The 27,767-nt window shown below is 40.9% G+C and overlaps 1 protein-coding gene across 2 annotated transcripts in view; it reads left to right on the top strand.

Annotated features, from left to right (window-relative positions):
- Positions 1-27,767, top strand: part of LOC117047269 (glypican-5-like) — a 374,186-nt gene that overhangs the window by 13,394 nt on the left and 333,025 nt on the right. For both annotated transcript variants that reach the window (XM_033150213.1, XM_033150212.1), the window contains exon 2: positions 22,721-22,882. In XM_033150213.1, the coding sequence (XP_033006104.1) occupies positions 22,721-22,882 (162 nt within the window). The remainder of the gene's footprint in view (positions 1-22,720; positions 22,883-27,767) is intronic.

The raw sequence follows: 27,767 nt of genomic DNA, 5'->3' as shown, positions 1-27,767 counted from the left end.
CTTACCTTTGTGTGTTAAACACATTGTACCAAGTGTGCAATATTTTTCCAACCAATACGTTAGTAAGTTCAAATCATTTTTTATCAGTTGTTTTTTTTTTTAAGTGTAGGTGCCTTGCATTAACACCTGGACAGCACATTTGCAAATCTTACTTCCCTGGCTGATAAATGAGGGTGTGAGATAATTACAATCTGTACACCACAGATAGTTCAGCTCTGATGATTTAGTTACGTAAACTGAGGTCATTAATAAACAATAGGGTATATTTTATATTATGATGCTACTTCTTATTTATAGAATTTTCCTGTTGGGTTCAGAAATGGAATGGCTCATACTGTTGCCTGAGCTTAGCTCAAAACTCCTGTGGAGAAGGGAAGTCTTTTGTCTTGGGAAACTGGATATCCTATTTGTTCTGTTCTGTAGGTGCAGAAGTTGTTGTGCGCCATATGCTTGTATTCCCCACCCCCCACCCTGGTAATGGTGAGTGATAATTGGTTTTTGCAGGGAAGGTATAATTAACATGTAGCAATATTGATATGCTGGGGTTACATGGATTTTATTGATATGCCCAGAGCCTGGACACAATACTTGGTGGGTGAGATTATTTATTCAGATTCTAGGCTTGATAAAGACTTTTGAAAAGAAGGCCTCAGGGTAGCACTTGCAGATATGACAAGAGACAAAAGCAGGAACTCTGGGAGGATAGCATGATAAATTTTTAAGTCAATCTTCAAAGAAATGGCACAATTTTTTCAGTCACTTAGTAAATTGCTTGTAAATTATGAGTTATTTTTATTTAAAAAATCAACTCCCCCCCCCTCCACAGCATATGTATCCATAGCATAGTACACAAAGCCTTTTGAATTAAGATACCTTGAACTGATACAAATCATCCTAAATTTCAATTTATCTAATATTTTTCGTCATCTCCCATATTGTAACTTCCTCCTTGTATTATCTCTGAGCTGCGCTGGATTTTGGCTGAGCAGACTCTCTGTGGGTTTATCTATCAAATCTTTTTATTTCTATAGAACGTTTCATATGCTTGATTGTCCTACTTAGCTCTTTTTAAAAATGAAAAGTATATTTTATAGAGATGAGGCACTTTCTCTGCACAGCAGCATTCTGTCAAAGTTATAATTCTGTCATAGGCCAGATGTGCTGTGCACTTAACTTTGCTATCTCGGGAAAAAACTTTATCCCATCAGGACAAGCGATTAAAACTTTTATCTTCTGAACCATGATTTAAAATCAGGTGTCTCTGACATTTAATCTCAATTGCTCATCAATAAGGCAAGGGCCTTGGAATTCAAGCTTATGTCATGAGTGTATAATGTAAGTCTAGTTGCCCAAAATCTCTTGATTGAAAAAAATCATTGAATCTGCTATACTTACCTAGTGAGTCTTGGGTAATGGGATATCTGATCGATTAACACTGCTTGGCTGTTCCTCAGCAATCATGATAACTGGCCTTTGGTAGATAAATGGCCCAATTCTTGACAGCTACTCTTCAGAACACCACCATGAAACAGAGTTATTCCAAAGGTGCAGGGACTGACTTACCTACAACAACATTGTATACTGGAATATATTTGTTAAGGGTTGAGATTTGTCGGGAAAGTCTCAACTTTATGATTGGGATCAAGGTAAAGTTAGTTGCATTTAGTTCCCATGGAAATTAAGAAAACTAGACTCATTAATTTCTATGAGATCTAAATTCAGCTAATTTGATCTGGATCCAACACCCTGCTCTGGAACTGATGGAAGGGTTTCAGGTTTTTAGGACTAAACTATGCGTGGTGTGGAGACAGTGAACTCACTGATAGGTTTCGCTCTCATTTTCATTGGCTGGTGATTGATTCTTTCACTTTAAAACAAATCCTCTAAAAGCTGCTAGACTGTCACCAAAATACCATGAAAGTCAACTGTTTACCTATGAGGTTACAAGGAATGTTTTTATAGTATAGTGGTACTTTGGTTCTCAAAATTAATCCATTCTGGGAATCGGTTCGACTCCCAAAACTGTTTGAAAACCAAGGCACAGCTTCCAATTGGCTGCAGGAGCTTCCTGCAGTCAAGCAGAATCTGTGTTGGACGTTTGGCTTCTGAAAACGTTCACAAATTGGAACACTTACTTTCGGGTTTGCAGCATTTGGGAGCTGATTTGTTTGGGAGTCAAGCCGTTCGAGAACCAAGGTACCACTGTAAGTGGCAATGATAATCATCCTAATTAGATCATTCTGTAAAGCACTTTATAGTTATTATCCTTTTTAAAAAAGTAATTTGATTCTCATGTGCTGTGAAACCTTAAGGAAATGTGTCAATTTCTTAGTGTGCTAATTTTTAACTGGGGGTTAAGGTTTAAGGGACGCGGGTGACGCTGTGGGTTAAACCACAGAGCCTAGGGCTTGCTGATCAGAAGGTCAGCGCTTCGAATCCCTGCAATGGGGTGAGCTCCCATTGCTTGGTCCCAGCTCCTGCCAACCTAAGCAGTTCAAAAGCACATCAAAGTGCAAGTAGATCAATAGGTACCACTCCGGTGGGAAGGTAAACGGGGTTTCCGTGTGCTGCTCTGGTTCGCCAGAAGCAGCTTAGTCATGCTGGCCACATGACTCGGATGCTGTACGCCGGCTCCCTCAGCCAGTAACGCGAGATGAGCGCCGCAACCCCAGAGTCAGCCACGACTGGACCTAATTGTCAGGGGTCCCTTTACCTTTACCTTAAGAGTCAATAAACGTCTTGCTTTAATAAGCAATCACTTCCGCTCTGCTCCTCCCCTGGCACGAGCAGGTAAGCAAACCAGGAAGGGGATAGCATAAGAGTCAAGTGCATAGTGTAAATGTAGGTTTGTACAATTAAAGTGGATTAAAGCACTTTGTCACCTTAGTATAACAAATCTACTTTAAGAAATGATCAGACTTCTTGTGGTTTGGAAAGGAAGTGGGAAATATATTGAAAAGTGTGGGATGACTGAATGATTAATGGGGCACTAGACAAGCAAAGCAGGATGAATGCTTGTTGTCATATATTGGCTCTACAAACAAATCTAAACAAATGCTCAACAAAGGCAGGATATAATATCTTCCACGTAAGCTTTGTGCAAGAAAATGCAGATGAAGGCTCAGTAAATAGAATGTCTGGAGGAGCCCTTACTGTTACATCTCAATCTGTGATGAAGTTTGGCTTCTCTCTAGCTGGGCAGGCTCATTAGCTAGCCTTAAACTATGGCTTGTTGTTCGTTTACACATCCTGGTTTATTAGGGCAAAACAAATAGCAGCTCTGTGTTCAGAGGCAATGCTAAGATATCCTCTTCCTGTCTTGTTTACCAGTTCAGACCATGGGAGTAGCAGAGCTGGAGCAGTAGCACAACATGCATTAGTACACAGTTCATGCATGATATGGTTTACTAAGCTAAAGTTCTTGTCTTATGCAAATGTGGCTACTTTCTACAAAGCCACCACACAGGAAGGACCCACATGATGATGGGAGGTCAGCAGGGTGGCCTGGCAAAGTCAAGGGAATGGAAGAATTTAGAGACACTTACCAAGTGAATTTTAATACATGCCATTGTTTTCTGCTCCCAGAATAGTAGCTTTGGGGTGTGTGTGTGTGTGTGTACATACATAGGGGGTTATTTAGATCTGGAAAATTGCCTGGGGAAAAAATAAATAAATCCTATTTCCTAATGCCATTTCTTTGATCAAAATTAGTCCTTGGTGGCTACTTTTTATGTTTTGCTTTTTAACCTTTAGGAGACCTGATCACAGATCCCTCACATCACAAGTCAGTTTGGGCTCTGAGTGTCTGGAAAGACATGATGCTATCTTAGCACCAGATGTTTAGAGAATCTGTATAGCAGCAGCCCAGCGCTTGATCAACATTACAACACTTGACTGGGCTGCATACAAACCATACATTGAAAGCACATCAAAAGTATCCTCCCAAACTTGGGGAAGTGTATTTTGATAAGGATGCTGGGAATTGAAAGATGTAAACTACAGCTTCCAGGTTTACTTGAGAGGAGGAATGTGCTTTCAATGTATGGTGCGTACACAGCCTGCATTACCAAATCTGCACCGTAAAGTACAGGTGCTGCTAAATTCCTGTTTAAGCAACCCTACCTTTCATTGCTGTTTATCAGGATTTGCCTGCCCTAGTCTTTCTGTGGTCTTTTGACTACAACATTCTTAGAATCAAAGTATTCACTTTGGTTTTTCCTCCATGCTGGAGGAAAGTATATATGACTTATTCCTAGTGGGGAGGTTTCTTCTCTGCTGTCTTTTGAACATAAGTCTCCAACCTGGGACTATCTGTCTACTTTAATGGCTTCTCTTGTGTGGTATCCGTTTTCATACATTTGCATGGATAGAATTACCACCAACAGATGGAGACCTCTAGGTCCCTGTCTTCATGTTTCAGCAAACTTAACGCTGGGCCCAGTGATTCATGAGCAATGGATGGGGCAGGTGAGTAGGAGCAGATTCTGCTCAGAATTTTAAATAGAAGCAAAAATGAAACAAAGTAAACCAGAACAAAACATTTTCTTTTACTACCTAGACCAACAAAAGCATCTTGTGTGAAAAATGAAGAACGCAAATATTTACTAGTAGATTAACATTATAATTATGAACCTGAGAGAGTAGGTTTGCATTACATTCAGTTGCAAATAATTGATAAATATCAATGTCACCACACCTTAAGCCCTCATCTTAAGCAGTTGCCAATGAATTAATAAATTGTGGAAGAGGCCTGAGGGAAGAGGGCTGAGGTTTTGAACAAGACATAGGCAAAATACATTGCGACCTGGTGGGCATATAAACACCTGAACAGCTGCCAGTTGAAGCTGGGAATGGAGTGAAAGGGAGGAAAACTAGGTTCACACCAGCAACTGCTGCCCAACCACTGGGACTACTCTTCTGCCACTGTGGAAGTTTCCCCGATTCCACAAATTTGAGGGACGAGGAGCGAGATTTTGACCCAGACGTGTGCAAGATATATCAGGACCTCGCCTATAAAAGTTGAGGAGCCCCCGGGGTGCAGAGACCTCCGTTGCCACCACTAGGGGAACTTTGGCAGGCCCCTTTGGCAAGCAGCAATGTAGTGACTCGGCTTAGCTAAGAGGATGGAAGGAGCAGCTGCACTCTGTAAGCAAAAATAAGAAAAAAGACAAATTGCAACACAGTTTGAGCACTAGGTAAGCTATATGAGTTGAGCCATATATAGTAATATGTTTATGATAAGAACACACAGGCAGGATCGCTTGGCTTAATTTGGCAACAGAACCAATTATCATGAAGCTAATTCAAAACCGAATCAAGTGAGGAATTGTGATTATTGAAGAAATACATAAGTTGATGAATTTTGGCAATGTAGTGACTTGTAAGAACTATGATTGGAATAAATTGTGTTGATGGGGATACAAATTATAATTGGATTGAACTGAAATGGATGGTGGGTGGATTTGAAGGATGAACTATCTAATAAATGCATGTGATGCAGAAAATTTAATGACTATGAAATATTTGAGAATTAATTGAGATAATGGTAGCAAAAGTTCAAGCATAAGGTAGAGATAAGTACTGAGGATGAGAGTGTCCTAATAAGAAAAGTATACCTGGTTTATAAGAGAAAAGTGCTTACAATAATAACACACACATACATGATATATATGAAGCCCCTGAACGTGAATGGAGTACTGTGTCAGGGAAAACTAATTAAAATAACAGAATATGGGTCCTTGGAAGGCTAAAAGGCAAGAAAGAGAAGGTCCAAATGGGGTCACCAGAGACAATAATCATAAGCTGTACACAAAAGAAGTGAACCTTCTGGAAGAAAGAGTATAAGAAGGACAAAATTTAAAGGACAGAAAATTAGAAATTTGGAGATAAAATTCAGAATTTTTTATGTCTGAATTGGATTAAAAAAGGGAAATCATGATAATAAAATATAAGAACAATTAGAAGTGATTGTTAATAAAACTTTAGGGTGGGAGGAAAGGTGGAATAGTTGATAATAGAATGGAAACATACAATAATAAAATGGTAAATATGAAAAAGCACAAACAGAATTAGAAAATATACTAGAGAATCATAAACAAGGGATAGAGTATTAGAGATAGATGTAGAAATGAATACAGCTAAGTATGAGGAAATAACCCAAGAACTAAGAAATAATAATTTGCCATTGTGAGGGCTTTTAGAGGGGATCAAGAGAGATAGTTTTGTGACATTATTAGAAGAGCACCTGTCAAATTATATTCAATTGGATAGAATACAGTTGATACAGAAGCTGCCTTCAAAGTTATAGAGAACACTTGGAAGAAGAGTTGTTTTGAATGGATTGTTTTGAATGGATTGAAAAAACTTGGTCTATTGTCACTGTGGTCAAATTAAGATACTATAGGAGAGTGAAACTAAATCAGTCGAACAGATTTCTGAATAAATGAGAAGGGTTTTTTTTAGTGATGTTTTGGATAAGTATAACGATCATATTCAGCCTTTTTATTTGCTGTAGTTTGTTGTATAAGATATGTATTAATCTAGTCTAAGATTAAAATAGAATAAGTTTCAGAAGAGAAAAACCAGTAACTCTTATCACCTAGCAGCAACTGGTGATCTTAGGCTCAGATCAAGTAGGTGTTTTGTTGCCTATTACTAGACCACTTATCTGGAAAAACCTGTGATCGTGGCAGGTTGCAAAGATAAGATTACAGTGCTTTGTTCCAGATGATAAAGGGCAGCTTTGAAGAGATGGATCCTTAGAACTATTTTTAAGTTGTATATCAGGGAAGCAATCCAAAGGGTTATGCACCTTTAGAGTACTTTAAAAAAAAAGCTAAGCATTTCCATCCAATATAGGGGAGGCAATTGGACTCCACAACAAAGCTAATGTTTTGGGATAAACAATATCATTGTCACAATAAGATCCAATGATTCTGATCATATATTGCAGGAATGGGGAACCTGTGTGCATTCCAGGTGTTGCTGGCCCATGTTCACTGACAATTGGCCATTCTGGCTGGGGCTGATGGGAGTAGGAGAAACATCTGGAGTATCACACAATTCCCACCCCTGCTGTATTGGCTATGAATGTTGCTTTACTGAAGATCTTAGTGATAGAACGATATGGATTTTGCATGCTGTTTTTAGCCTTCCTTCCTGGATTTATTTTCCTACAGTTGTGCTTCATGGATAAACATACATCTGTCGAACATAACTGGAAATGGTATTTATCCAGAAATCCCTATCTTCTCCTTTCCGCTTGCAGTGGTACAATAAGACACTCTGGCTCTTTGCTAACGTAATGGATTTTTATTTAAAGACAGTGCTAATAAGGCATTGCGATGATAGTTGCACTGTAAATTAGTAAAGTTGATTGAAATTAGTAGGAGCTTTTTATTATTAATCATTTAGAACTGGCATAAGATCACGGTGGTGCAAAGCCACATGCAAAATGTATCAATGCTTTACTTTTTGAAAATGATACTTTCCAAGATACGTTATGAACAAATATACAGAATTCAGTTTTATCCAGTTGCTCTTATTTCATGAATGTATGAAAAGAGAGCAGAGAATAATTTTCAGATTGAAGTCCGACTGGCCACCAGACAAATCTGATGAGTGGAGAAGGGGTGAGAAGTCTCCTCAGCTGATTTGTATGGATCAAACAAGAGAGGGGAGCTGTGCCGTGTGTGTGTGTGTTTGCCTGAGAAAATGTGGGGTTGCCACACCTACCACCAGCATGCGAACCTTGGAGGATGGCCTAGGCCAGGCATAGGCAACCTTCGGCTCTCTAGATGTTTTGGCCTACAACTCCCATGATCCCTAGCTAACAGGACCAGTGGTCAGGGATGATGGGAATTGTAGTCCGAAACATCTGGAGAGCCGAAGGTTGCTGACCCCTGGCCTAGGCTGAGTGTGGTTCTTGGGCCATACTCCAAGAAGCACACTCACCCTACTGCTCCTGATATAGAGCTATGTGGTGGTTAATGCTTGGACATAATGGTCAGGGGTCCCTTTACCTTTACCTTTTTATATCAGTTTTCATCCTAGTGTGTGGATTTATAGGGGCAAGACAAAATTAAAATTGACTTGTTAACAGCCAAAACCCTGCTGGTAAAAAGAATTTGTCCCCAGTTCCTCAGTCCTTCTGTTTCTGTATGATAGTGGTCTGTTTTCCTGTTCAGTTATGGAAAACTGAATTTTGATCTAAGGAATGTGAGTTCAGACCTTATCTCCGTCCTGCATCCATAATTATGGACAGGGACTATATCACGGGACCAGTTTGACTGTCTTCCAAGCAGCATGGAAGCTGCTTCCCATGCTGAACTAGTCATACCTAACGGGAATTCATCGTGTGGGTGGGTTGATTGTAATGCTAACTTATCATACACAGTTGCCAGCCCTATATAGTAATTTATAAAAAATATACATAATGCATGAAGCAAACCTGTATAGAGCACAGGGTGGATATGTGTCACACTTTATGGAGCACAGTCCTGTAATTGAAGGGACAAAAGTGGCTTTGACATTTCCCATCAACAGCACCTGGACAGGGGACTGAGCAAATCCTGGTCACAGTCCTCCTCCACTATGATGAGATGTATTGTATTTCTATTTAAATTATAGTAATTACTGTGTTTCCTCTTGGGTGATTTTCAACTGGTCACCCTGGTACAGCATTTCTGAAAGACTGCATATGGTCTTTCAAATACATTTAATTCCCAGAACATGGACCTACATTCATTCCATATTTCTCTCTCAAGAATTGATTTTCAAAGGATCTCCTCTTGGCACTAGAAAGGATAGCAAACTCCACACCTTCCAAGGAATGGTACTGATATGGAATAATTCCATATCAAACCACTCCTGCCTCTTCACAACTTTCCCCTGCTCCTAAGTGCTTAAGATCCCAAAGCAAGGTGGGCTATGGATGTGGGACATAATATTGATTTAAACTTAATGGGAACAGCTATCAATGAACACCCTGAAATTCATGGCATGCTATACTTTAAAGGAAACTCATCTGAAGATGGTTCACAGGTACTACTCAACACCAAATACGTTGACAAAGATGTTGAAATCGCAGAGTGATAAATGCTGGAAGTGTGGAAAAAAAACACAGTAGGAACATTTTACCATATGTGGTGGTCCTGCAGTGTGATTAAAGAATATTGAGAAACAATTTATAATGAGCTTAAAAAAATGTTTAAAAGATCTTTCCCTAAAAGCCCAGACATATTTCTCCTGAGCATAACAACATCTGAAGACCAAAAGAACCAAATGAGTCTGTTGCTGAATGCCACTACCGCTGCTTGGATTTTACTGGTACAAAAGTGGGAAATGGATGCTGTTTCAACAAAAGATGAGCAGTATCATAAATTGTTGGAATATGTGGAATTTGTGGCTATGACTAATAGAATAAGAAATAGATATGACAGAAAACATAAGGGAGAATGGAAGTTATATATAGAATATATGAAAAATCATAACAAGATAATTAACCTAGCAGGATGTGAGCGGTTCAGCAGTGTAAGTTATAACAAGAGGTAAAGAGAGGAAGAATGGGAAAAATTAGAGAAACAAGAAGATGCTGTTGAGAAGGGATTAGATAAGAAACCATGGAAGGAGTGGAAGAGAAGGACATAAGCGGATTTTTTTGTTTTGTTTTGATTGTATTAGTATATGTAGAAGGTATTATGTATATAGTTTATGTATCAGCGGAGAATGTGTAGCAGAAAAACAAACAAATAATAATAAAAAGATCCCAAAGCAAAGGCATAAGAAGCTCCTTGTGCAAGTACACCTTAACACCTGGATGCTGATGTCATCCCTTCTGGCATCAGGCAACAAAGGAAAGCACAGATTCTTCAAGGTGAAAGTGACGGCATGTTCTAATCACTGTCTGTCTTTAAGGCACATTGTTTGGACAGCTTCCAAAAGGAATCCCGATGTTCTCTCCATGCATTGAAGCAAATGGTCAGCTACGAAACCCCACACCCGCACATCAGCACAGCGCTAATCCAGATATTACAGCCCACCCTCTCCTCGTCTCAGTGTTTCATTCTATTTGTGGGTGAAGCTATGTAGCTTCACATGGTGCTAAGGATTAGAAGTAGGACCTTTGTGACTTCCTTTTTCCATGGCTTTGGCTGCCTAGGTAGCACGTCACATGGAATTGTTCTGCTGTAAGCCTTTGCTGGTTCTCTTTAGAAGCTGGAAGAGTTTGCTAGCTTCGGTTGTTAAAGCATGATGGAAAAGAAAGGTAGGACAAGTTAATTTTGTAGTCACTCCAACTCTGGATGGAGGTGAACAGCTTTTGCTACCATTCCTATGAGCCCTGCCTGTCTAACTCAGCTTCCTGTTTTCCACGATGGCCAACCAGATGTCTCTAGGAAGCCTCATAACCAGGACATGAAGACAATAACCCTCTCCTGCTGTTATTCTCTGGTGATTGGTATTCAGAGACATGCCGTTTTTGATCCCGGAGATAGCATGTATCCATAATGACTAGTAGCCATTGATCTACTTACTCTCCATGACTGTAATCCCATTGTAAAGCTATCTAAACCAGTGGCTGTCACTGCAACTTGTCACAGTAAATACCATAAATTAACTATGTGCTGTGTACTTCCTTCTGTTTGTCCTGAATCTTCTGCCAGCTAGTTTCATTGTGGGTTATAGTGGTGATGTGACTGTGAAAAGTAACACCAGGTTTCCACAACAGTAGTTTTTATTCATTTACAGAGGTGTCAACTTATTAGAAGTCGTGTGCTACCAGTCAAACTCTCACAAGTATTACTGACACACAGGAGAGCCTGGTTTAGTTTTGTGGTATGCGCAGGAGCTCTTTGAGGACATCACATGCCATTAGCCTTTGTGTTGTATTATACCACCCAGGAAGTGAGCATTTTTCAAATAATATCTGGTCAAACAGCAACACTGCAAACTTGGTTTATATGTAACACAAGTGCTTCCCATCTGGCACATCTAAGTTAAATAAAAATGGCATCTATTTTGCTGCTTCTGGGAGGAGATCACTTTTCATTGGTGGTGCCAAATTAATTCTATTTAGTCTTACATAAACATGTTTCTTTGTTTTTCCTGTGGAAAATTCACAGAGCAGATTACCCAGCCAGACTTGTGGTAAAGACACAACACAGTGATATGCCATGTCTCTTTGCAGATGACAGTGGTAGAATTATTTTTCCAAATTCTAATTTAAGATTTTCAGAGATACATGCAGTGTACTTTGGTTACTTCAGTAATGCATCAATCAGACACCTACCTAAAGGATGCATCAGGCTTTGTTTTTGGTCTTGTGTATTTTTATTAACTTTTCCCCCCGGCTCCTGTCCCAACTCCCTTTTTGTACAATTTTGTTCCACAAATGCATTTTCAGAATCCATTTTGGTTCTTCTTTTGGGAGATTACAAACAAAAGTCTTTCCTTGGAGTCCAGAATCTATAAAAGTCCTGACAGAAAGTAAGAGATAATTTCTAAATTGGACCATATTGGTTGGTCATGGTAGCTTTGTTCAGAAAATGACTTGAGCCAGATAGTTCAGCATATCTCTAAACATTAGTGGTTAAATGTATTCATTATACTAACAAGAGCCCTATTCATGCAGGGTCTAGTCTCCCCAGTCATTATGCATGCATAATTCCCATTAATGCTAGTGGGGGCTAAGTGTGCATACCAAAGCAAGAAGACAGTTTGTGTTTACACACCCATGTTTGCACTAAGTGCACTTTCTAAAATCCACCCAAGAAGCCGAACAAATTTCCTTATTTTTAGTCGATTTCCATGGAAGCTAATGGTGATGCATGGTAAATTTTGACCTGCATAAACAGAGCTATTGGCTGTGGCAGTCAAAGCATTTCAGTATGACTGAACATCCCATTCCTTTTCAACATCCCACTCCCTTCAGGAATTTGTGTATTTTTTAGGATTTAGGAGGCTGGAGGTTATCCAATCACACAAGCTATGCTAACAATATCATTGTACTGTCAACCTTTAAACATACCATTCCAGATTGGTATTGCACATTCAGTTATGATGTCTGTAGGCGCTGCCTCTTCCTTGTGTTGTGAAGAGTTAGCAAACATATTTCTGGCTTCATTGTGAAAATACTGTTTGTGTGATGAAACTTGCCTCTGCATATATGTTTAATTCCTCTTCACCTGGAGCATCTACATAGGCCAGCCTTAGCCCAGTTGCTGTGTGGATGTATTTGCCAAGAGAACAAATTAGAAAGAACATTCTTTGTGCTTTAGATGACTACGATGGATGTAATATCCCAAGGGTGATATTCAGATGATGCTCATTCCAATACAGGAGAGGTATATGCATCCTTGTAGGATGGAACTGGGGACATAAGCACATAAGCAAAGCCCTGTTGAGTGACATAGGGATGGAAAGAAATTTGGTTTGGTTAGGATTTTAATGCTTAGCTGGTTCGCACTTTCTGACACAATAAACAAATAAAAAACCCAGCTATTCTTAGAAATTGACACTTCTCCAGGTTTTGTGCTGCAGTTTTCCAACCAAGCAACATGCAAAAAATATTAGGGGATAATGTGCTTAAAAAGGCATATGTTGGAGAAAATATAAAATGCATTATATTAGGGGAAATTGCTTGCAAAATGTGAATTTTTTAGGAGAAATTTACACTGAAACACTAACACATTCTCATGAGGACTTTTTAAATTGCAAACAGATGCAGAAGTGTGCAGTACTGAACTTAAGACTGGGAAAATGAGAAATTTGGCAACTGACCAATTAACCCACCTCATGTCAGACTAGTGTTTGTGTGTGTGTAATCCTGATATGAAAATATTATTTCATCAAGACTGGGCTATTTATTTTGGGGGGGGGGCATCATAGTGTATAGAGGTGAGGGAGGACGCAGATGAAGAAACTACACTCCAGCAAAACTGCACCATAAACAGCTTGAGATTTTGGCTTGAAATAGGTGAGCAGGGCAAAAGGGGTAGGGGCGGCTCAAACCAGGTGGTGACTTGGGGGAACAGTCAAATTGGTTGAGAAGATTGGGGAGAGTTTCTGAGTGGGTGGTGGTGCAGAACACTTTGTATTGTTGATAGATCTGCTCTCATTGGCTGCCATTACTCTCCCTGTTGAATGTCCCGGACATAGCATCTTTCTGGAGAAAACATTAGTAACCTCTACTCCCCGCAAGAATGCTTCCAGGGCAAGGCTACATCCACACACATTCTAGGGAATAGAAGCTACCAAGAGAGTACAACAGTGTTAAGTTTGTCTGTCCAACTTACTTAACCCCCCACCCTCCAATTTCTCCAGTGCAAAACTAGGAGAAGTTCAGATGCATTCCTATCTATATATTGCACAGAGGTATTGCATATAAAAGTGTAAAGTTGATATGCGTTAGTACTCTAGTATCTGAATTTAGACCTGACTGTTTTATAGACCACTAACACGGGGACAATTTAAAGGCTGGTGCTTGTATGTGCCAAAATACAGCCAGGTTATGGAACTCTTCGGCACTGATGTCATGACTTTGTAGACCTTCATGGGATTTATGGCCTGCCTCTGTTGTAAAGGTTAGAAAAGAAATAGTGTTTGCCTAGGAATCTTGCACATTTCAGAAGATAAAGTGCTATGACACTATCCAAGGCCAGCAGTTTTGTTGATATCATTTAGTTTTCTCTCAAATCATCCATCCTCATACAAGAATGCACAGGGGCCTTGACAGGGCTATTTTGCTGCTGAAAGGGCTGATTCTTTTCTTATCTTTTGCCAACCTTCCATGTAGCTTCCAGTTGGGTTCGCCCTGTGAATAGCCCTTCCTTTTTGTTTTCTGCAAACCTGTCGTAGGTTGAGCAGAGCAAGCATCTGTGTGAAATGCAAGCTGGGTTTTTTTTGGGGGGGGGTAATTACTCAGGGCTTATCCTCACTTCTGGCACAGTCCGCGCTTTAAATCTCAGTGCCCTCCCTTTTTAGCTCTGGAGCTTTCCCCGCAGAAACCCGCTCTTTAAAGCTCAATGAAAGCAAACAGAAATCTGTGGAAACCCAAATTGATGTTTGCTCCAACTGAGTGCTAAGGAGCAGGTTTTCACGGGGAAAGATCCAGAGTTAAAACAACAACAACATGCTCGCTTTTGAGCTTGGACCTGTGCCTGGAAACAGCAGGGTGAAAGGTAAGTGTGGATAAACCCTCAATCTGACCTCCTCCAATTGAGTATGTCTTCATACCTGCCAACGTTTAGGGTCCTAAAAACCGGGACGCGAGTCTTCCCTCCTGTATGGGTCATGTGACCTACATGAGATCACTGAGCCCTAAAAATGCTCTTTTCTGGGCTGGGCTTGTATGGCACCCAGAAACCATCTGCATGAGATCACTGCCCCACCAAAGTGCTTTTTTTCAGTATGGAAAGCGCTTTTTTGGGGGGGAGAGATCTCAGCATGAAATCATGGCGCCCAAAATGGCCGCTGTGCTCTTGCGTGAGTAACAGGGTGTCCCGTTTTCCCCGGGATGCTTTTAGGGTATGTGTATTTGAAATGAGGTGCCTTAAAATGCAATCCCAAGGCCCACTGAAGTCAGGATCTCCATTGAGCGATCCATTACGTGTACATAGACACACAGAGCCAGCCAAGGCCTTTCCAATGTGTCATTTTATTCTATAGAATATAAATTTCAACAAAGAGTTAACTTAAAAATCAATTGAGAGTATGACCTCATTCCTATACGGAACAGATTTCTATGAAGGGCATCATAACAACCTTCATTTTTAGCCGCCTTAGCCATGAATAAAATAAGGCACTTCTTTTGTGCAGGGGAAACCAAGTCAATGAGAACAGTCCTGCTTGGAAGCGGCTGAAGACCTCAATAAATTGTGGCCTTAAGCTCAAACACTTGCTGTGAGACTATAAAGCTACACAGCAGCAGCAAGCAGGTTTGAGTGTGCTAATCTCTTTCCCTACTCCTGCCATCTCCATCACTCGCCGTCTCATGGAAAGAGGCTGTGTGAAGCAGGGTACCTACTTGTGAAGGGCAACAAGGTTATTTAGAACCCAAATTACGCAAATCATGGTGTCGGGGTATGGGTGCTGGAGCTCCTCGTGCACGGCCTTGGACTGGTTATGCACGAGGTACCAGTTGCGGGGAAAGCGGCCAGCGTTCCGCGTGCTTTCGAGCACGGTCGCCGGCCAAGCCTCACAGTCTGAAGGATGATGAGTAAGCCAATTGAAGACTCTGATGGTGTGTGAGTTCCTAGTTGCCTTCTTTAGAGAAAAGTTGCCTCGTGAAATAAAATTTGTACCCTGACTCTGAATAGGCGGACCAATTTACAGAAAATTAAAATTTTTACTTTACTCCCCCCGTTAACCCCAAAGGAAGACAGACACCGGTTGTATCTTTAGTGGCTTCGGCAGAACCCGCGTAGGCTCGTCCCCTAAGCTAAGTTCTCCTAAGCTTAAAGACCCTGCGCGCCCAATCTTCCGCGAGGCCAACTAAATAAACTAAAACCGAAATATCTTCCGCGGGCCTATCCCTAGGCTAACCTAAAAGAACCTAACTAAAACTAAAACCGAATGATCTTCCGCGATCTAACTCTAACTAAAGAAAAACCCATCCAACCCGTCCAGCCCGCTCCTAGCCCCTTAAACTAAACTTGACTTCAACTAAAACCCAACTAAAAGAACATAAGAAGAACGTGCGGTCTCGTGCTACTCCTCCTGCCTAAGCGGGGTGCCTCTGCCTTTTATTAGGGAACAAACGTGACATCATCATTAGTACTTTAACCAATAAAATCACTGTTGCTGCCCTCCAAAAGGGCGGGAAGCAAGTTTAACGCTCATTAACAACTTTGAACATGACCGGATCTACAAAATAAAGGCGGATTAATCTTGTAAGTGAACCACACTATTCATTCATGCTTTCACTTTCACTTTTGCGCGTAATTATACCAAAAGTAGACCTTGAAAAACCCATAAAATAACCAATTAATTATGAATCCATGGCGGATCCGTGAAACGTATTCCGACATAATGGCGCTTTCATGAGTAAAGGTGGCCCCCATTTTACACAGTCACCCAACGTGAATTGGATAGGGATGCAGGGGACAGAACTTCACACGCTTATTCACACTCTGTGAATATTTTACAAATAGGGCTATAGCTACTCAGCCCTGAAGGCAATATGTTCTGCAACTGAGGCATGGTATCCAGGAACACTTCTTGGGCTAATCCCCGAGTGAAATTTATAGCTCTATGGCTTTCTTTGTCATTACAACTAATCTGTGAATGGCAATGGGCAGTTTTCATAGCTGGAAACACGATGTAGGACCGGATTGATTTTAGTGCAATTCATTAAATACCATTTTCATTTCTATATTTTAAAATATTATCAGCCCACCTTTCTGAACCGTACTTGACCATCCACAGTGTTTTAGTGTTGTATTTACAAAATATCAATGGAACAAAATAACCCTGAAACCTTAATTCTCCTGCTAAGGTAAAAACCAATAAACTTACTCAGCCAGCCAAATAAATCACTTTTCACACCATGGGCAACCTGCAGCCAAAGCCAGAGAACATGAATCAATAACAGGCTCATAGGAAATGCCTTTAAAGCTTTCTAAAAAGCTGGAAACATGCTGCAGATCTGCTGGGAGGAAATTCTTTACCTTTTCCTTTACCTAAAGTCATCACAGAAGGGCCATGTCCTTCCTTGCAGCCACCAATCTCACTGATCTAGGAGTTGGACAAACGAGGAGGCCTTCTGTTGCATATCTCAGTGTGCAGGAAGCTGATATGGGTGCAGGGGGTCCATCCAACAGCTTAGGCTGAAACCATTTTAAGGCTTAAATGAGGCCACTTCTCCATGAGTACAGCTGCTGTGTCTCAGGGTAATTCCCATCATTGCTGTAGTAGCCTGAACTTACCACTGTGAGCAGTAGAAACCAGTTGACATTCTCCTCCAGATTCTGTGGATTTCTGTGTTTTGGTTAAAAGAGGAAAATTTTAGGTTCTGGTAAAATAGAATTCCCTGGATACCTAGATCCAGGTTTGGGGCAAGCACTCTTTGGTTAGAGAACTCCAGCAGAGATTTAAAATCACAAAATATGCAGCAAAGTAAAACATGGAAATATAGACTGTTAGACCTATACCCTCGTGCTTCCAAAGTTCACTGCTTCCATTAGCATAGAAAATGTATCTATTTATTTCAAACAATAACTAGTTGAAGTATAGAAAAAACCCTCACATGTTTAGTTTGTTAAAAATGGCTTACTTACAAATTCTTCAAAGATCAGATTCATGTGCTTTTCCATACAGCAGCAATAAAAGTCTGGCAGTATAATTTAGGTTCCGAAATGGTCAATGTTTCTAAATGATTCGTATAGAAACACAATGATGGCTTGCTTAAGCCATGTGGTCTAAGTCTGGAGCATCCAGCTAAGACTTCCTTACTGGTAGGGCTCACATATAGAACAAAGAGTTTGGTGACCCTTTCTTCCAAGGTGAAGAGGAATGACCAGCTAGGCCTGGCAGGACAGTTTACTCTATGGCCTTAACCCCTTCATGCTTTAATTAGGGTTAAGCATGTTGGTTATATGAGGCTAGAATCAATCCTTATTAATAAATGTATCTCTGGGAAAACTCTGGGAGCATCCTCTGCAGACAAAATGTATCACATGAATTAGCTCTTATATACTGATGCATAAGGAGGGGCAAAAGAAGAAATCATGTTGTATGCAAAACTGAACAAGAAACCCAAGCAAAATCTCTGTTGTTGACAAAGGAAACAACTGTGTTTTTGCAGCATTAAAATACTGTTTCTTTAATTTGCTTGGCACAGCTAGTACTACAGGGACTACAACAAGACGGCAACAAGAATATTGACAAATCAATGGAAGTGTCAAATTCCAGCCTAGCTTCTTGCTAAATCAGACCAAAATGTGACTCGAGAGAAGCAGAACCGCCTGCATTTCCCATGGAAGCATAATAAATCTCCATCCTTGATAATTTTTAAGGGCAACCCTAAAGCAATGGGATTCAGTTTCATCTCCCCAGAGGGGGGGGGGACATACTGATTCTGGAACAACATACTGTGGAATTTCTGGATGGCAGCAAAGATATGGAGCTAGTCTATATGGAGGCTGAGCATATGGCACAACTGAAACCTTAATTTGTTTGTAAATTTTGTAGCCTCCAAATACGACAGAGCCAGGCTCAATCCCCAGCCGCTTGATGGAATCCCTCTGGGGCAGAATTGTACATCTGGCCCTCTCAGGTGCATATATTCTACCGCTGGCATATTCAGTTAGAAATATGATATTGCATGGCAGTGTTGGCAAAGACTTCTGCCTAAGATGGTAGAAAGCCACAACAGGCAATGTTAATCTAATGTGTCATAAGGCAGGAGTGGTGAATCTCTGACCCTCCTGTTAACTTTTACTCTTCCATGTACCCACTATAGACTGTAAGATCATTGGAGCAGAGATCTGTCTCTCTCGCAGTATTTTTCTAAATGTCTCAATGCACACAGAACTTAGTTGTGTAAATATTTATCTCCTTGTATCATTGCTTGTTGCACTCAGGGAGAAGGGGGGGGAACCCCTCTTATTTCTACAATGTTAACATAGTCCCCTTCATTCAACTCTTTCTAGGCCAACAACAACAACAACAAAAACAACAAATTTTTATTTATACCCTGCCCTCCCCAGCCAGGGCTGGGCTCAGGATGGCTAACACTGAATATAAATTACAATAAAATGTAATAGAAAAAGAACAACAAACAATTAAAATACGGCTTAAAATACAGCCTCATTTTAGTAGTAGCCCATAAATCAAGACCATAAAGGGAGGAAACATCAGATATTGACCCGAGCCAGCTATCCATGCTGGTCCTACATGGGCCAGCAAAAAAGCCAAGGAATCCCATACAAGGGGTCAGAGTGAGTCTAAGCCGAAGGCTAGGTGGAACAGCTCCGTTTTGCAGGCCCTGCGGAAAGATGTCAAATCCCGCAGGCCCTGGTCTCTTGTGACAGAGCGTTCCACCAAGTTGGGGCCAGGGCTGAAAAGGCCCTGGCCCTAGTTGAGACCAATCTAACCTCCTTGGGGCTCGGGACCTCCAAAGTGTTGTTATTTATGGACCTTAAGGTCCTCCTCGGGGTATACCAAGCATATCCACTTCCTAAAATCTTTCTCTGTGTGATTTGCAGTCGAACTTTTAGCATCTCCGTAACTTTCCAACTGAACCCTTTCTATAGGAGTTCGAGAAGGATGTAAGTTGGAAATGAAAATAAATGCATACCAGTAGCACTGAGTGATCTTTCAAAGTCTTACTTATGTACTGTTAACTGTGGTTACAGCCGAAACTTGGCCTTGGGCCATGACGTCATATTGTTGACTCATGTTCAGTTTACTATCCGTTAGAATTTCCTAAACACTTATAGGAAATGCTACAGGCTACCAGATATACTTTTCTTGTTTAAGAAACTCTTCACATTCTTCTCTGCTAGCTCTTGTTTTTCGCCCTTTGTTGCTGTTGTTCATTCATTCAGTCGTGTCCGACTCTACGTGACCCCATGGACCAGAGCACGCCAGGCACCCCTATCCTCCACTGCCTCCCGCAGTTTGGCCAAACTCATGCCAGTCACTTCGAGAACACTGTCCAACCATCTCATCCTCTGTCATCCCCTTCTCCTTGTGCCCTCAATCTTTCCCAGCATCAGGGTCTTTTCTAGGGAGTCTTCTCTTCTCATGAGATGGCCAAAGTACTGGAGTCTCAACTTCAGGATCTGCCCTTCCAGTGAGCACTCAGGGCTGATTTCTTGTTTTTCACCCTACCGGGGCTGAAAATCTTAAGTACCATTGCAGCTGAGAGGAGGGAGTTGTTAAAGGAGGCCCAACATTGTTCTGAGTGTGCAGTCCTAGTGGCAGCCTCCCCACACCATGCCTGAACTGCTGAAATGGTTCTCTTGCTCCATGGTTTCCCCTTCCTGCTGCTTCTTCTAGGTCCCAGATACAGTAGGACCCAGTTGGGAAGGAGGGAAGTCACCATTGCTTATCATTCCCCCCCCCCCCAATGCCCAGGAAGAGCTGATAAAGGATCTTGAGTGAAACCATAGAGAGCTGCAACCAGTCAGCACTGAGAATACTGCACTAGCTTAAATGCAGTGCTTTTTTCTGGGGGGATGCAGGGGTACGCATACCCCTAAACATTTTGTGAATCTAAGTTTGGCCTCATTGTGGGGCAGTATTGCAAAATGAGTAGGAAAATGAGAGTACTCCTAAACATTTTTTATAGAAAAAAGCACCACTTAAAATGATGTTGGTTTCATTTACACACTGTGTTCTTCCTCCTTGAAAGGGCCACGAGGCCTTTGGTTCTTTTTCTGTTACAGGGCATAAGACTCCACCATGTGTGCTTATAATTATCCAGTAAACTTTAACTTGATTTCCTGGGGAATTCTTGTTGTCTGTCTGATCTGCAACTATTGGGGAATAGAATTATTTATAACTCTGAAGTTCCACTTGGTTTTTTATGTGGTGTGACTCAAAGATTGTAATATCATTTTTCAGTGGTATTTCCAATAAAAGTGTATTATTATTTTTTTTTTTAAAAAAATACTGCATGCATTAAGTTGGTTTTTCAAACAAGTTCCATATTGAGTGGCTTTGGATCCCAGCTGTGGCTGACTTTGGTTATCTGACTTCAGCATCGTTGTGTGTTTTGAGATTCTGTGTGGAATCTGTTGCCTCATGAAATGAGTGTCTGTCTGAGGGAAGATTACTGTTGCCAAATTTCTTCTTCAGGTTAGCAGGACTGCTGTTTGGATAGTTTCATTGGGCCCCATAAAGGGGGCATCTGCAAGAAGGTGGGTCATTAAATGGCACTGACCCATCAGCCTGGAAAGCTGGCGTGCAGATGCACCCTCTGAAATCTGGTATGCATTCCTTTGGTGCTGCAATGCAGTGTGCCATTAAGTTGCCACACTGTCTGAGCTCTTACTGAGTCCCCCCCCTCCCCATGCCTATTTGATGGGGGTATGCTTTGCATTAAGATCAGCTAGCGTGAATTTTTTAATGCTCTCTTTAGAGTTATTTAAGATTTTGGGACTTTACAAAGCTGCATTAACTATTCTCAGCAGCCAAAGTTGAGTACCAAAACTTAGATTAGGGTGGTGTGGTTTTTTTGTGGTAATTAAAGATTCCATCCCAAAGCTAGTATTGAGAAAAATGAAATATCAGAGCTCACAGTATGATGCTCATACCAACATAAAGGCTTCCTAGTGAGACTGCGACTTGCTTTATGTTTTGCTTTAAATACTTTGTGTTCTGCATGGTGTTCTTTTGGCATTCAGAGGATTTGTGCTGTTTCTGTTTAGGAACAATCTTTGCAGCCTTTTGGCCCTAGATCTGCAGACATTCTCTTCAACCGTCTGTGTGTTTGTTCAGAAAACTAATGGGGCAAAGAATCTTGGCCACCAATGGCTGCTAAGGTCTCTGTGGCTGTTTCTTCTGTTTTGCTATGAAGATTAATCATTTTCCTGAAGATAAATATTTCCATCAAACCCTGTGTATGATTTGTAGGTAATAACACCTGCAGAAATCCCAAGCCAAAATTATAGAATGGGCATAGACAGGGGGTTCGAATATAAGCTTTTAACCTGGGACATATAGTGATTTCTGAAGCAGGAAAATAAAAATATATTTCATTAACCCTACTCATATGTGGATATGGATTTAAGATTCTTTGGCAGAAATAGGCCTGTATTGTCAAGCTAGTAACTTCACTTATGAAAGAAGCAACAGATAGAAACTTAGGAGCCAGCTCCTAGTTGCTGAAGTCCCTATGGAGAGCCAGCGTGGTGTAGTGGTTAAGAGCAGTGGACTTGTAATCTGGTGAACCGGGTTCGCTTCCCCGCTCCTCCACATGCAGCTGCTGGGTGACCTTGGGCTAGTCACACTTCTCTCTGAAGTCTCTCAGCCCCACTCACCTCACAGAGTGTTTGTTGTGGGGGAGGAAGGGAAAGGAGATTGTTAGCCGCTTTGAGACTCCTTATGGTAGTGATAAAGCGGGATATCAAATCCAAACTCTTCTTCTTCTTCTTCTTCTTCTTCTTCTTCTTCTTCTTCTTCTTCTTCTTCTTCGGTCCCCCAATAAAATAATTGACACCGCCCCCCAAAAAGTTCATGGGCATTGCCATTCAAATGGTGTGTGTGCATCGTGCCTTGTGATCAATTATGCAGAGTGGGGCTTATATGCCCCCCAAATATTTTATTCAAGTTGGTACCACTGGACAGAAAGAATAGCACTTCCTTTATGTACCACTGGACAGAAAGAATAACACTTCCATCTAACCTCCTCACCTCCAAGCAAACCGCAATGAAAGCTCATTAAATTGTCAAAGTAATCTAATCTTACTGCAAGCAAATCAGGATGGATGCTCAATCAACAGCTCGTTGGGATACACCTACAAATGATGTGCCTGAATTAGGCTCCTTTTTGAATAGAGGCTGCAGTATATGTAATCCTGGATATTATGGTGTTTCCTTAATTTAGTTGATGCAGTCATAATGCACTCAGACGCTGAGCCCTTGAAGTGTACAGAAAGGCTCGGCATTTTACTCCTTATGAACTGGATCACTTTGCTTGTTAGAAGTATCTTTGGCGCTGTTTGTCGATGCTCTCACTGTGGATGTTTGTTTTTAATTTATTCTTTTCTTGCAACAGATTCCAACTTACAGATCTGCCAGCACAAAGTGCAAACATGTTGCACTAGAAAGATGGAAGAAAGCTATCAAGCAGCAGTTCGGAGAGAAAGGATGGAGAACATCCAGACTCTAAATTTTGAACTGAAATATATGATTGTCGGTCACATCACAGCTTTCCAAGGTAGGAATATTAAGAAAACTGTGAAGCAACTTCTTCCCTGTGCCAATAAATGCATAAGAACATGCCTGCTGGCTCGACCGATGGACCATCTAGTCAGGCAGCCAAGTTCCAGCCACGGCCAGCCACATACTTCTAGGAAGCTTACAATCAGGATATGAAAGCAACACTGTGATGCTGTGTATATGTAATAACAATAGAATAATATGTGTTGAATGTAGGTAAGTATAATACAGTCGTAGCTTTGTTCTTGAACGCCTTGGTACTTGTACGTTTTAGCTCCCAAACGCCAAAAACCCGGAAGTAAGTGTTTGGGTTTTCAAACATTTTTCGGAAACCGAATGTCCTACACGGCTTCCGCTTGAGTGCAGGAAGCTCCTGCAGCCAATTGGAAGCCATACCTTGGTTTTCAAATGTTTCGGAAGTCAAACGGACTTCCAAAACGTTCTTGTAGAATTCGAGAACCAAGGTACCACTGTATGTGAATTGGGGTAAGTGGTTGGGAGGAGTGTGTGTGCTAGGGGTGTTAGACATGAGTGGCGATTGGGTAAAACTTTGAAAAGGATTTTGAATACTGGTGGGAGACAGTTAAGAGGATCAGTTGAAAGTTATGAGCCGTCGGGGTTGGGGGGAAATATATATGTTCAAATATATAAAAGGATGTCATATAGAGGAGGGAGAAATGTCATATAGAGGAGGGAGAAAGGTTGTTTTCTGCTGCTCCAGAGAAGCGGACACGGGGCAATGGATTCAAATTACAAGAAAGAAGATTCCACCTAAACATTAGGAAGAACTTCCTGACAGTAAGAGCTGTTCGACAGTGGAATTTGCTGCCAAGGAGTGTGGTGGAGTCTCCTTCTTTGGAGGTCTTTAAGCGGAGGCTTGACAGCCATCTGTCAGGAATGCTTTGATGGTGTTTCCTGCTTGGCAGGGGGTTGGACTGGATGGCCCTTGTGGTCTCTTCCAACTCTATGATTCTATGAAAAGTATGGTTGGACAGTGGCAGGGTTAGTTGGATAGAGTAGGGTCAGCATTGTTCTTAGTTATTGTTTATATGAACCAAAGTAGCTAAGAAGAAAGTGCAAAACTAAAGCCATATGTTTCTGTACTCTGAGTGATAATACAGTGGTACCTTGGTTCTCAAACTTAATCCGTTCCAGATGTCCGTTCCAAAACCAAAGCGTTCCAAAACCAAGGCGCACTTTCCCATAGAAAGTAATGCAAAATGGATTAATCCGTTCCAGACTTTTAAAAACATCCCCTAAAAGAGCAATTTAACATGCATTTTACTATCTAACGAGACCATTGATCCATAAAATGAAAGCAATAGTCAATGTACTGTACTATAAAATAAATAAGACAGTATTGTAAATGATAAAAATTAAAATTAGGTTTTCTTTTCTTACCTGCACTGATGATAGTCATTGTTTGGATGGGGGGCTTTTATCCATTTCCGCAGTCACACAATCAATCAATCAGTAGCTGAACTGGGTTCCACACAGTCACAAAAACAAATTAATCAAAAAAGCCTCAAAAACAAAAATGCAGAATAAATAGCAAAAACAAAAGCACCAAACCTAATCCATTCTGGAAGTCCGTTTGACTTGTGGAATGTTTGAAAACCAAGGCGCAGCTCCTGATTGTTGTAGGTGCCCCGGAAACAATAGTCGACAGCCGCATTGGACGTTCACCTTCTGAAAAACATTCGAAAACTGGAACACTTACTTCTGGGTTTTTGGTGTTTGAGAACCAAGGTACCACTGTAAAACCTTTTATTATTTCTGCTTTAATATATTGTTTATAGTATAATATAATATAATATAATATAATATAATATAATATAATATAATTAATATAATGTTATACCATGCACACATGCCTCCTGGCTGGCTACAATTGAGGTGGGTAGATATTCAGTTACATAGTATCTGTACCAATGGGAGTTTAGAAATATCTACCAGAAATCTGGCTCAGGGCACTATACCTTATAGAAAGAGAAGGTGGTAGAGGAAAGTTGTGGTGAATATGAGGGTGGTGCTCGGAACTTAATTCACATTCAGTTTACCTGGTAGTTGACTTTTGGACAGAAGTGCATCCATATATGAGGTGCACCAATCTGTCCAAGACAGGAGGCTTAGGAAGCAGGATCTTAGAGAACCATTTTCAAGGAGTCATTCCTTTTAATGCAGTAGTACCTGCTCTGGTACTCATTGCCTATTGACATTAGGCACACACGTTCACTTTACTGTTTTGGATACTTGATGAGCTTAAATAATGTCTGTTTCATCCAGCCTATCCAAACACATGATATAGTTTTAAGTATTTTGTTTTTAAATGTTTTGTTGGTGTTATCTTGGTTTTTAATGATGGTTTTGTGTGTGTGTGTATTTGTGTGCATTTTAGCCATTAAAAAAAAGGATTTGTACACCTCTTTTTCTACATAAACTAACAGTGCAGCAATGTTCACCCCTACCCCCTGGCCCGATTTGCACAAATATATGTTCTAATATTTCCTTACCAATGCTGGAAATTAAGAAATGCCGGTGTGAAGCTATGTAAGGCAAGATGGACGTGACTGAGGCAACAGCTCCCTCTGTCCTGTTTTTCTCCAGCGTTAATAGTATATTTTATAATAGCATTTCTACTTGAATGGCAGAAATGTGCTTTTGTCGTTGGATACTGTGACAGGAGAAAGGGTGGGGGACCAATTTGTTTTATTTCAGAGTCTTGAAGGAAAAGGCCTTAGTATCCCACACAGTTTTGAAAATCTGGCACCAAGTCACATTTGAGCCCTCTGCTGTGCCGAAGGGAAAATATGGAGCCATTGTTGAATGACAGTGAGTTATTCAAGTGATCTTTCAGCATCATTATAGAATAAAGCAAAGGTCAGAATAGATTAACCTGTCAGGCCCTGAGGTCAGCCAAGCCGCTTTATTGCTTGACTGAGTGAAATCAGTCATTAGACATTTCAAAGTAGCTTGGATTTACAAGCGTTTCCAGAAATGGCTACCTAAATTATTGTATTGTGAGTGGTTATAAACTTGCTTTGTCCACCTTAGGTGAGAACATGACAGAATTTTCAGCTTGGACTTCTTAAAAGCCTCAAAGGCTCATTTGTTCGTTTTGGTTTGTGTGAGGTTTCAAAAGCCTCTCTAAATCTTTTCTTCAGATGACACTGTATAAACATTCTGTTGCTCAAGCAGGGGTTCCTTTTGGTGGGTTTTTTATTATTATCCTGGAATAGTTTTCCCTGCATTGAGTTTGGTTTATTGTTGCATGGTATCATTATAAAACATTAAAGGCTGCGTGCCTCAGACTGGTCGGAGGACATAAGCCTCATTCACTTCTGCTGCTTGGAACCATTGAAGAATGGGCTGAATATCAAATTATTCAATTCAACATCTGAACAATATGCAATATTTTCAGCAACAAATGAGCCACTCTTCGATTTCTTTCTTTTCTTTTTGGCTTCTAACATTCTATAGATACAAATATTCTCATTAAAAGTAATGTTCTACTGCAGCACTTTTAAAAAACAAAACAAAACCTGCCAAATTTGTTCAGTGTTGTTTTATGGTCTTCAGTTGGATAATAATATCACTTTAAAAAATGCAGCCTGGTAGATTTTAAGCTGAACTACCTAAAGATTTGAAGGGACGTGGGTGGCGCTGTGGTCTAAACCACAGAGCCTAGGGCTTGCCGATCAGAAGGTCGGCGGTTCGAATCCCCACGATGGGGTGAGCTCCCGTTGCTCGGTCCCTGCTCCTGCCAACCTAGCAGTTCGAAAGCACGTCAAAGTGCAAGTAGATAAAAAGGTACCGCTCCGGCGGGAAGGTAAACAGTGTTTCCGTGCACTGCTCTGGTTCACCAGAAGCGGCTTAGTCATGCTGGCCACATGACCCGGAAGCTGTATGCCAGCCCCCTCAGCCAGTAAAGCGAGATGAGCGCCACAACCCCAGAGTCGTCCGCGACTGGACCTTACGGTCAGGGGTCCCTTTACCTTTACCTAAAGATTTATTTTTTTATATAGAGATTTTCTGTCACACCCAGCGCACCATTCAAGAATTAAAAATCACCGTTTCCTAAAATATAGCCAGGAGCTCAATACCTGCCCCATACCTGATGCCACATATGATTTTGTGGTTTAGGAAAAATGGCCTTGTGGGCTGAGTAGAGAGGCCTGGCAGACAGAATTTGGCCTGTGGATAGTGTTTCTCTAACCCTGCCCTAAAACCTCAAATAATCATAGTACCCCAAAGGCCATCTTAAAAAGCATGACTTTGAATTGAAATACAAGCACCAACAAAGCCTGGTCTGATCTGGTCAAGCTAGAGTGTCCCTCCCTTTGATATTCAGTCAATGTGACTGGCTCAGTGTTTTTCAACCACTGTTCCGCGGCACACTAGTGTGCCGCGAGATGTTGCCTGGTGTGCCGTGGGAAAAATTGAAAAATTCAAGAGAATTACTTTATATATAGTCAATATAGGCACAGAGTTAAATTTTTTAACATTTTCTAATGGGTGGTGTGCCTCGTGATTTTTTTCATGAAACAAGTTTGCCTTTGCCCAAAAAAGGTTGAAAAACACTGGACTGGCTTATCCAAAGACATGGGAAGAGATCTGCAACAGGAAGGCACAACCACTGGATGCCAAGGGCAATAATATAGTTTCAGTGGATACTTCCTACCCATTTGATGTCAGTCCAACAAAGCCCAGGCCAGAATATCTTTGGACAGAGGTAGCTCCTTGCTTTATTTTTTAATGATTTGGAAAGGGACAGTTCCTTTAGTGGTGAACTGTGTGCTCTTGCCAACTTGTGTTTTGTGTTCTCAGTGCATGTTGTTATTAACTTCCTTGGGCTATATACACACCATACATTTAAAGCATGT

The sequence above is a fragment of the Lacerta agilis genome, chromosome 5 (assembly GCF_009819535.1).
Source record: "Lacerta agilis isolate rLacAgi1 chromosome 5, rLacAgi1.pri, whole genome shotgun sequence".
NCBI classification, from domain to species: Eukaryota; Metazoa; Chordata; class Lepidosauria; order Squamata; family Lacertidae; genus Lacerta; species Lacerta agilis.
The sequence above is the reverse complement of the archived record's forward strand: the minus strand, read 5'-3'. Positions and strand labels throughout refer to the sequence as shown.